Below are 11,552 nucleotides of genomic sequence, written 5' to 3' on the forward strand. Positions count from 1 at the left end.
CATAAAATATATGAGAAATAGATTTTTTCTTTCAATATAATAAATCAATTTTAATCATAAAAAACAAAACTAATTGTTTCGCACTTTTTAAAATACAAAGAGAAAAATCATTAATTTATGGCATGATTAAATAATTACTAAATCCCTAAAAACTGTTTTAATTTTAATGCTGGATTTAAAATAGGATATCCAACCTCAAACCATTTTTGAAAATTATAATTCGTATTCAAATTCTTATCTTTTCTTTACCTTAATCATTTTCTATTTATTATAGATAATATAAGTAAGACATGTAATATTTTTCTGCAAAACATGTATTAAATAAATCAATTAAAAAATAACCTTACTATTACCCCAAAACAAAACAGAATTAATAACTTTTTATCTGCCTGAATATAAATTCAATTTAGAAAATAATAATTAAAAAAAAACTGTAACAAATAAATAACAAACACTAAGATACAATCCTCACCAGTCTGTCCATAGGCAAAGATACAGGCATTGTATCCTTGAAATGCATTGTCCAAAATGTCAGTTCCGAGGAAGCCAAACACAGTTTCCTGGTTCGCGAAATCGGGGTTGTTGGGGTCGGCAGAATTGAAACAATGGTCGAACGCAAATGTCTTAGCTGGTTTCCTGAAACAAATAGAAAATATAATCATTAAAACTTAATCAAACATTAAACTAAAATTAAAGTATGAATGAAATAAAAGTTTTTGAATTCATAGGGTATACTATCACTTACAATTCAACATGTGGGATTCGCTTGAGCTGTTCAAAATTAACAAATAGTGTGTTAAAATTTTTATTTAAAAATTTATTCATACTATGACTAATTGATTCACATATATGCTGTGTGAATGTATTTGTAGTAGCAAAACAATGTATTCAGGTAGCATAGCTTGAAAAAGAATTATACGTGCTATAAAAACAATAACTATAATTCTCAAGGATGGTGATTTGTATATAACATTATACACGAATATGTTTGAAAACATTGTTTTCATAATAGTTTATTAAAAAATATACCCAACCAAGAATTACAATTAATTAATTAGTTATAAATAACTTAACCTTTTCTTTGGCAACCAGTGATTAAAAAAAATAATACATTTTTCATGTTGTTTTTCTCTTTATTTCGAATGAAACAACCAGTTTATGGCAAATAAAATTGAAACAGCTTCCTTACTATAGATTTAATACAAAGGCACCCCTTACTAATTATTTTCAATTGTTTTTATTTATTTTTTTAAATGAACTTTAAGATCACATTTTTGTTGTCGGTTTTATGGAAAATAAACAACAACAATAATATTTAGATCTAGTTAGACTGTTTTTATTTCAACATATTATTCAGCTTAATTACTTAAACAGTCTCATAATTTTATATCAATAATTTTAATGGCAAATATCTAAATTTGTTATTAAATATTATAGCATACAATAACTATAATAATTTATTCTAGAATTGTTAAATGAAGATGATTATGGTTACGGACACCAGTAGCTGCTCATACAATATTTATGAATAAAAAAAATTGGTTATGAGACTATCAAGGTAATTTGTCTCAATAAAATTTAATAAAAAATAAAAAATTAAAATGGAACATTATTAAAACAAAGCTGTGAATTATCAATCTTGGATCTCTGTCAACATTAACATAAAGTTTATTTTTCATATTTAAACTAGAGTTCTTGTCACAACAGCAAGATCTATTACATAAGGATTCAAAATATCAACTTTTGGTCAATATATCGATTGAAAAGATAATTAGAATATTAGAAAATTGAGCAAAGTAATGGAACAACCCATGGGAGCCTCTCATCTAGAAGAAGGGGTTTACGCTATAGTGAGCCTGCAATGCCTGAGAGCTGTGTAGGTTTGCCTATACACAGGCGCTATTTACTATATTACCAAGTACCAAGGAGCTCCTAAACGCTTTACAACATACCATGGAATGAATCTAATTATTTCTAGGATACAGGCCACAATTTTAACTTTTAAATAATTAAATTATAGCTTAATCTTATTTAAAACAACTGAATCGTATGGAAACATCTTTTTACACCCACGCTGTGAAATACACCTGTAAGAAGAAAAACAGCGAAGGTAACTTCAATGGAGTTTAGGATGAATAAAACGATAGTTTAAAAAAAAAAAAAAAAAAAAAAGAGCCCTATTACCAAATTAATAAAACAATAAAATATTAAAAATGAACAGAAATAAGGATAATCATAACACGCAACCTCAAAATGCCGAAAGAGGGATAATTTCCAGGTACAACTGAACTCCACTTTTCCATTCAAGGGACCACCAGTTTCGAGGGAGAGCTAGTTGAAATAGAGTGTAAAAAAGAAAAAATGAAGATATAATACAAAAATGAATACATTAATACATGTATAATAATATATCATGTCGTCACAATTATTAGACGGATTTTAAATAACACAAACAAAAAAAAATGTAAGTAATATCTATTAATAAAATATTTGTAATTTGCTAACCCATTCAGTCCCGTAAGAATTTCTGTAATGAAAACAATTTTATTTTTTATTTTAGTGATCTTTTAATTTTTATAATGTAGTTCTGGCGATGACGTTAATTCTGCAATTAGTCAAATCTGAGAAAAAAGCAACTTTTTTGCTAAAAATCGATCTGCCGGATGTTCCACTTTGCGGATAGATTTTTCACATTTTTTCATTTTTTCACATTGTATATTTGAGTTAAATATAAAAACTGAATTTACGAAACTCAAAGGCTTCGTTTCAGATTTATTTACTCAGGAAGCTGTAACACGAATATGAATACTCATACAGTTTTGTATTCATTTATTAAAAATTAAGGAGCGCGGTGGCACTATGGTAAGACACAATGCTACTAACTCCAAGGACACTGTTTCGAATCCGGCTGGGCAGATAATTATTTTCTGTTGTATTATAGCCGTGAGTCAACCCTGTAGGAGCCCTCCTGGGGTCCACCCAGCCTCATAAAGTGGGTACCCTTAATTGGGGAAAAATCTGACGGTTGAGCATGATTCTGACCAAATCTTTAATCCCTGTAAAACCGCTGTTCTAAAAACAGTGCTTCCTTACAAAGTACTGAACCCATAACCCTCATGAGTCGTAGGAGTTATTATTATTATTATTTATAAAAAATTAAAATATAAACATAATTTCTATCTAATGAAATTACGAAAGTGATATATTAAGCATTTAATGACTACAGTAATAGTACATAAAACCACAACAATTGAAGAGCTGGGATAGTTCGCAGTTAATAGTTCACTGGCCTTGAGCCACAATGGTTTCGTGTCGGATGGAAACCCAATCGTTCTACTGACCCACTTTCAATCTCTTTTTGTCTAGACGAAAATTCATTTTGTAATAATCACTTAATGCTAATGTTCCACTGATCTCAAGTACGCGCACGCTTTCTAAGCACGAAGTTGGATTGTAATAAACCTGAATGGAAAGAGGAGAATTAATGCAGTGGAAGAGTTAGAACAATAAAATGATGCATCAGTCTTGAAAATTATAAATAAAATTAAAAAAAAAATTTCTTTTATCAGCAGAAAATAAGGGGAAGAGAGGACGCCTACGAGCAAGGAACTGTTGTAGAAAACTAATGGTTTCTGGAAAGGATGCTGACACAATCCTTAGAACAGAATGACAGTTCAGAAACTAGCTCCATTACGGAGACAAGCCATTATTTCCGAAGGAACTTCTTTCCACGAAGTCGAATATCAGAAATCAAATGAGAAGTTTTGTACGAACATTGGACAAAACTGCAACATATTTTATATATTTGAAGAGCTTTCTATCAAGTCAATACATCCACTTTTGGATAGTAATTACATTTAAATCATTATAGGAGATAAGTTAAATTTTCATTGAAGTGCAGAATTTTCATTTGTAAAAAAAAAAAAATACTTTTTAGAAATTACTATATTAACTTTTGAAAGAAATCTCAACAAATATAAATAAATTAATACTTGTCACAATATTTTTTTTTTAATTTTCTTTTTCAAAAAAAGGCAGAAAATGGAAAATTATTTCTATGTGAGTTAAAAATTATTAGTTCATTGCAACAGGTGGGTATGAGGATCCACAAAGATATTAATTCGTCTTTCATTTTATCATTCTGGACTCATTTATTTATGTGGGTTGTATAATTCAGTTCTATACTGAATAAATAAATACATAAATTATATGACCTAAATACATAAATAATTGTTAACCTATTTATTCCAATATTAATTCCAACAGGAATTAAAATTTTCAGATAAGTATCTCTACATTATGATGGGGCCAAAATAAATTAATTATCAGCAATATTATGAGCATTAAGTATTCTTTATTTATTTATTTTTAATACATAAATAAACGTAAGAATTATAATAATATGTAAATCAATCGAATAATGAATTATACCTATTTATAAAGCTTCTCAAATATATATTTAAAATTAGATATATTTTTATTTTTTCTACTAGGGTAATCCCAAAGAAAAAAAGTTTATTGTTTAATTTATTACATGCGCCATGCCTATTAATATTAGGCGCATTACATGTATTACTAGTTATATTTTTATTATGCTTTATACATATAATCTGGTAATCAGACCCTTAACATATGAAGAAGAACTAACTGTGAAGTGAATGCAGAAATTAATTAGTTAATATCTCATGATATGAAGTCAAAAAGGTTGAGATGGGCAGGAAATGTGGCTCGAAGCAATCCATCAGGACGCCTCTACACAACAATTAATACCACTACAGTCGGCAAGAGAAAACATGGGAGACCAAAAACCAGATGGATAGACACAATCGACAAGGATGCTAAAGGGCTACATGCAGCAAAAGGAAAGCAGTTGCCCAAGACAGCCAAGCATGTAGATGGCTGATTAGATACGGCCAAAATATCTACAAGGCCTGTAGAGATTTATGTATAAATTTATAAAAAGTCTTCAAACTTTTACATTATAAAATTCTGTACTGAGTTAAAAAAAAATTCTAATCATCTTGCTCTTTTGTTTGTCCGTCTTTCTTAGACATATAGCTTCTTCTTCAGGTGTTAGTTCTTCTTCTAAGTTCTTACATCTTCATAGTATGTGGCGTGTATCTTCAGGGGCTTTGTGTATTATACAATATGAATCCATTGTTTGTCCTTAGGCTTACTATTGTTAGTACATCTTTTCCTCTGAGGCCCAGGTTAGGGCGAAACCAAGGTACAAGGCTTACAGCTTGCTGGACTTTCTAATAATAATTTCTTCCTATTATTTGAGAATTCCTATCATCTTGCCATCCGCTAATTTAAAATTTCATTAAGGTTTAAATTCGTTTATGGATCGGTAGTAACTGTCTCAATGAAAACACGAGATTCAATTTTAGCTCCACTATAGCCCTCACTAAGCTTGCTCTAATCCTCACACAGAGGAGAGCTATAAAACAGTGTTAGGCCGACAGCGGATATGCCTTATTCATCCAAACTGCCTGGCCCGTGATGAGCAAAGCCGGGTACAGGCACCGAAGCAGCCATAATGAACTTGCGAATATTTTATTGGCTCGTCTACTCTGTTGGCTCTACGGCTACTCACCAATTCCGCCCCCACGTACATCCCCTGGGAGTCAGCCGTCTTTCACCTGCCACGATAACTTGCTTTCTGAAAAGTTCGCGACCTTTTCTATTTTGAACTACAAGAAAATAAATTTACCACAGGATAACAAAATATTGCTAAACAATTTCAAAGCTACAAAACATGTATAGATGTATAAATTTTGAAAGGCCGTATTTAAGAATCTATTTAGTCTACAGATATAGTTTTAAGATAAAATTGTAGACAATTCAGTCTTCTTTGAAAATGGATACAGACTATAGTAAAAATAGTCCTTCATGGTTTAAGACTGTTTACTTATTATTATTAATAATTTTATTTATTCATTATTATTATTTTTTTTCTCTCTTTTCTTCTCTCTTACCTTTTTCAAATTAACTTGTTTCTTTTTACTATTAGAAGACAATTGTTTGTTTTATTTAAATGTACCAACATTATTTTTTGTTATTAATTTTACTTTCCTCTTTTATTAAGAAGCGTTATTCTTTTGGACTTGATAGATTTATTTATTGATAGATATTACAATCTGCCACACAGTTGTTGGCAATAGGTAATAGTGATGAATGATCTCATACATAAAATAAATAAATGAATGAAACCTCTTAAAATATATACAAACAAAAGAATAAACAAAATGAACATAATCAAACTATCTGTATGAAAAATAAATAAATAAAATAATATAGTCTCTAGTTACATTTACACTTTAATATACAATATTTACACAATCGACCTGAGGATCCCTGAGCCCACTCTATCCCCCACGTGTGAGGGGTAGAGCAGAGCTCAAAAGTTCCCAGCGCATCCCTCTCGCCGCATCACAGGTAATGAGCCAGTGGAGGCTGAGCAAGTGCGCTATAGCCGCAAACACTCAAATTGAGTGGAGAATATGACCATTGCAGAAGCATTATTCTTAACTAATTATTTTATTATTACTTTTTTTTTCTTTTAATAAGAACATTTTATATAGTTAGGGGTGTCATTTGTATGACTATACCCCCTCATAATCAACTGTTAAAAAATATATATAATATACGTTATATCAACCATGTAAGGCCCACCAGGCCGATCTGGTATAAAAATAAAATAAACAAAAAAAAAATGGCTAAAGTAACCAAAACTGAAAAAAATGTACAAACGTTCATAAAACCTTTTTATTTTTATTTTCAAAAATTGAATCAGTTACATTATATATATTTTTTATATGAAATAAACTCTATAGAAAATGGGTATACTAAATAGGCTGCACATACAACATGCTAAGAGCATGTTATATGCATCACATTGTTGCATTCATGACATAAAGAAAATTATTCACAGATATGTACCTAGAGAATGAAAGAAAAAAAAACTATTGGGAAGACAATTTTTCGATCTTAAAGCTACATCATAAATAAAGCTATAATCTATTTTTTTATCGGCACTACATTGTTTCATTAACATTTCACATGTAGATTCAACAAAAAATATTACTTATGTAATACCTATAAAAATCCTAAAAATCTAAAAAAAGCTAAACGAAATCAAGAGATAAAGAATTAAAACAAATGAATAAATAAAATAAAATAAGTAAAAAGATTGCGTAGAGTAAAAACAAATCTCAGACGAATAGGGTTAAAAAAATAAGTTAACCTTAAAAATATATGAGTTTATGAGCTATTTCTAACCATGATGTGTATTTTTTGGAATGGTGATGTGAGATGTGATGTATTTTATAAACATTTATGAATTATTCTATTCTGATTTTACTTGAGACTTATAATTTGTATATTTCCGGTTTGTTGTTTCTCTATGGTGAAAGTTGTCGTTTATTTATAATATTTCGGTATCCTTAAAATTGTTGAAATAAGAAAAATAAAATAATTAATTAATGTAGTTTTTATAAGTGAACTCACACTGATAATTAATTCCCGTAAATATGGACTATTTTAAATAAATGAAAATAAACACAGGCTCTTTCTCAAAACGGAATAAATATGAATTCGAAATTTCCTTTTAATATTCCATCATGATACATAATAATAGAAGTTTATTCCTTTTATTTTTTTCAACAAAAAAATAATAAGAATAATAAAGTCAGTTTAACATTTATATTTTTCTTGCGGATTTTATAATAATTCCGTCCGAATTAAAGACATCTTTCTCAGTTGAAGTGGGTCGAGAGATGGACACAATAAACCACCCCTATCGCTCTCCTTTCTCCCCCCTTCAGCTTTGTGAAATTAAAAATTAAAAGTGAAAGATAACTGACTCAAACCGGTTAAATGGGAGCTTTAGCTAAGTAAGGGAAGGGGAAAAAATGAGGAAGGGGGAAGAACAATTTAATTACCACTAAGCATCCAACCCTTCGGCCTATTAAAAGCATTCTTCCACGGAAGGGGTGCCCAGAGATTTCTGGAATATTCCAACAAAAATATGACCCATTGAATATATATATTTTTATGGTGTAATAATTTTCATTGAATAATAATAAAAGCTACCACAATTAGAGGAAAAAAATATTATTGTTTAAAATATTCATTCAAATCATATAACAGACTAAACTAAAGAAAACAATAGAAGAAAAATGAGTTCACTGATAATAAAAAATCAAAATTTCGTAAGAAATATTTCTCATATATTTTAAATTAAAATATTCCAAAAGTTTAAAATTAGTCCAGGGCCGACATGATATTGACAGAACTTTAAAAGTAAAATAATAATAAGGAGAAAAATAATAGAAACAAATTTTATATGTTTTAGAAAAAAGAAATTGTAGGTTGCAACCTGGTGAAAAAATATAGCTATAATGGGATTAAAAAGAAAAAAAAATAGCTTTCAAAAATTACAAATAGTTCATAACTTTTCGAAAAAAAAAAAATTAAACAATGAAATACACATGTCTATTTTTCAGTATTTAATTACAGAGTATGTATTTGTGACAAGAACTTTATTATAATTATATTACAATAAAAGCTATTATAATCTCGAAATTATAATAGCTTTTATTAAAAAACAAAACAATAATACATTAAAAAAAAAAAATCAAAATATCAAGAACGAAAGACTTCAATTTTTTATTTATATTATTATTCTTATTTAAGGGATTTTAAAAGACGGTAAAAACGTATCTAACTTGCTTTTGTAAATAAAAAAATATTATTTTGTTTACACTACTCGAAGCATGATTTGATTTTTTAACTTATTTATATACCTAAACTCATATAATTATGATAAGCTACATTTTTTCTTATTTCACATAAAAATAATATCCTTAAGTCTATACTGAACAAAGGTATAAAACGATAATAAAAGAAATTACTTAAATTATATAAAATACATTTTTTTCGATTCTTAAGGCAAATTGGTAAGAACCCTAGACATATGGAATGCTTTTCTTGCCATTATCACAGAAAAAGTTTTATTGAAGTCGGTGATCCAACGCTTGTAGTCTTCCTTTGTTAGTTTAATTAACAATAACATTGTTGATGCCACACCAACTGGAAGCTAAAATATTATCTTCAATAGTACTATTTAAAAAAAAAAATTCTATACATTATAAACGCAAAAATACTAATTTTCGGTAAAATTATAATTTTTTATTTTGCCATTTTGGTGCATACTAATTTTTTTTTATGAAACCTATAAAATCAGCTTCTACTATTTTTCTTCTCATTATCACCTACTAAAAATCCATTCAGAATTATTTTTTAAAAAATCGCTTGTCTTACCACGCGTTTATTCGCTATCGCACCTTCACTAAATACCTTGCAATTAAGAAACAATTAGCTAATTTCACACCCGCATAAGATTAACACGCTAATTATAGGATTTCCTTATTTGCGAATTCTACACTTCCTAGCTGGCGAGAAATTATGGGGTTATAAATTTTCCTATCGCGGATTGGTATGGACAGTGAGGTGGGATTTCAATCAATCAGCGGACTCGCTCGATAGGGTTTCCATTGTCCACCTTTCGCCGGGCGATAGCTCTCTTTGTAGCAGGGGGGAAAAAACCCCTGGTTTTTCGGCGATATGATGAATATTTTTACCAGAGGTTGTTTTTGTACAAAACATTTAAGTTACCCCCCCCCCCCTGCTTTGTAAGAGACATTTCTCTACGGCCTTGAAACGTAGAGCCTGTGACGGTTTTTTCTGTCTAAAGCTGTATTGTATCAAACCGCAAGGATAATCTTCTCTGAATAGGCTTTGGGATTAATTCTGGTGAGAATAGGCTTTACGAATTCAGTGCCTTTCAGGTGGAGGATTCCTGGTTCCACAAATATTATTAAAAAATAATTCTATAAAAATATATTTACCGTTTGAATGATCCAGCATAAAATGTATCTTTTTTTAAAATAAATTTTTTTTATCACGAATTAAAAATGTATAAAAAAAACAATAAATAACAAGAAGCTTTTCTAACAAGTTCTCCGAACTGAAAATATGAGTTGAAGATCTCGAAAAAAAAAACAAAAAAACTATGAAGTCCAGTAAATGACAATCGATTAAAGTATAATGAAAAACTAAAATCGTTAAAATAAAAAATACTTATGTTTCTTTCCTGTCATATTTTATTCTTGTTTTTTTCTTCTAAATTCTCACTCCATTCTTAATTTAATTATATTTTATATTTACTAGGCTTCCTTTTTCTTTTATATTTATATATCTTATTTTTTAATTTATATTCATGTGCTACCAGCTTAAGTATAATTATATTAATTACTTTATTATTAATTTTTCTATTATATAATTTACATACCTCTGTAACTCCACTTATTTGTTATATTGTCTTTCTTAATCATTTATATTTATTTTATACCATTATTTTAACTTTATTTTTCTTTGTTTTCTATCCATGTAAATTTTAATTTTTCTTCTCACCCTCTATTATGTATATTATCATTTATTGTTTACCCAATTTTAATATTTTTTACACTGTTTACTTTAAGATTATTTTCAAATGAGATGTACTTGACTGCCATCCCCACTCCTCCCAATACAAACGGTTCACTCTGACTTTGACTCCCGTCAAAACAGGTATGAATTCTGTCTCGTTCATTTTCATTTGATTTTATTCTTTTCCCTTTTCATCTCTTAGTTTGTAATTTCTTCAATATTTCTTCTCTTTATCTGTTACTATTTCCGTTTTCATTTATTGTTTATAACCTTTGATTTTTACGTTTCATTGTATACCCTTGTAATTTTCCATTTACTTTAGTACTTATGTTAAGTATTTGTATTTTTTTTAGTCCTGACGAAGCACTGAACTGGCTCAAATAAGAATACTACAAAATATTATTATCTGAATTTAAGTTGATCACACCCGGACCATTTTCCATTTATTAATACACATGGTCAATCATCAATCTTCCAAAAAATACTTATAATTTAACAAATAAACCCGTCTACCGAAATACTTTTAATTCTTTTAAGCAACGTGATGTTATGTCATATCTCCTTACGACATTATTAGTGGATTGTTAGTGATTTTGTGTATATATATAATATAATTAAACTTGATCTATATCTTCTATAAGTCGATCTGAATAAACCTCGAGAATCCTCTAAAAACACATGAATACAGTTCATGTTTAATTATACGTGCCGATGCTACATCTTTCTGTATGGTAATTCTCACAGTCACATGAGATAGAATATACTTGCTAAGACCCGTAGCATTTAATAGAGGGCTCCTGATTACAATATCAAGTTTCATTAATTTGTATACACAACATTAAAAATCCACTAATTTGTTTAAGGATAAATACAATTACACCCTGTGTCTTAGAACAAATAGGTGAGTTTATAAATTATTTTATAATTATTATTACTTTTTTCATTATTTTGTCTTGTGTGTGTGTATGGATATGTGTGTGTATATATGTTAATTAGATTGCCAGTAAGTGTAACGTTTGGTAAGTAGAAAAGATCTTGGAAAATAATTTATTTATGAACAT

General features: G+C 28.8%; 1 protein-coding gene across 5 annotated transcripts in view; it reads right to left on the minus strand.

The window, feature by feature from the left end:
• Khc-73 (Kinesin heavy chain 73) overlaps window positions 1-11,552 on the minus strand; it is a 224,570-nt gene that overhangs the window by 43,934 nt on the left and 169,084 nt on the right. For all 5 annotated transcript variants that reach the window (XM_067049162.1, XM_067049160.1, XM_067049161.1 and 2 more), the window contains exon 3: window positions 473-636. In XM_067049162.1, the coding sequence (XP_066905263.1) occupies window positions 473-636 (164 nt within the window). The remainder of the gene's footprint in view (window positions 1-472; window positions 637-11,552) is intronic.

The sequence above is a fragment of the Halyomorpha halys genome, unplaced genomic scaffold (assembly GCF_000696795.3).
Source record: "Halyomorpha halys isolate HHAL.00 unplaced genomic scaffold, Hhal_1.1 Scaffold627.1, whole genome shotgun sequence".
Lineage (NCBI taxonomy): Eukaryota > Metazoa > Arthropoda > Insecta > Hemiptera > Pentatomidae > Halyomorpha > Halyomorpha halys.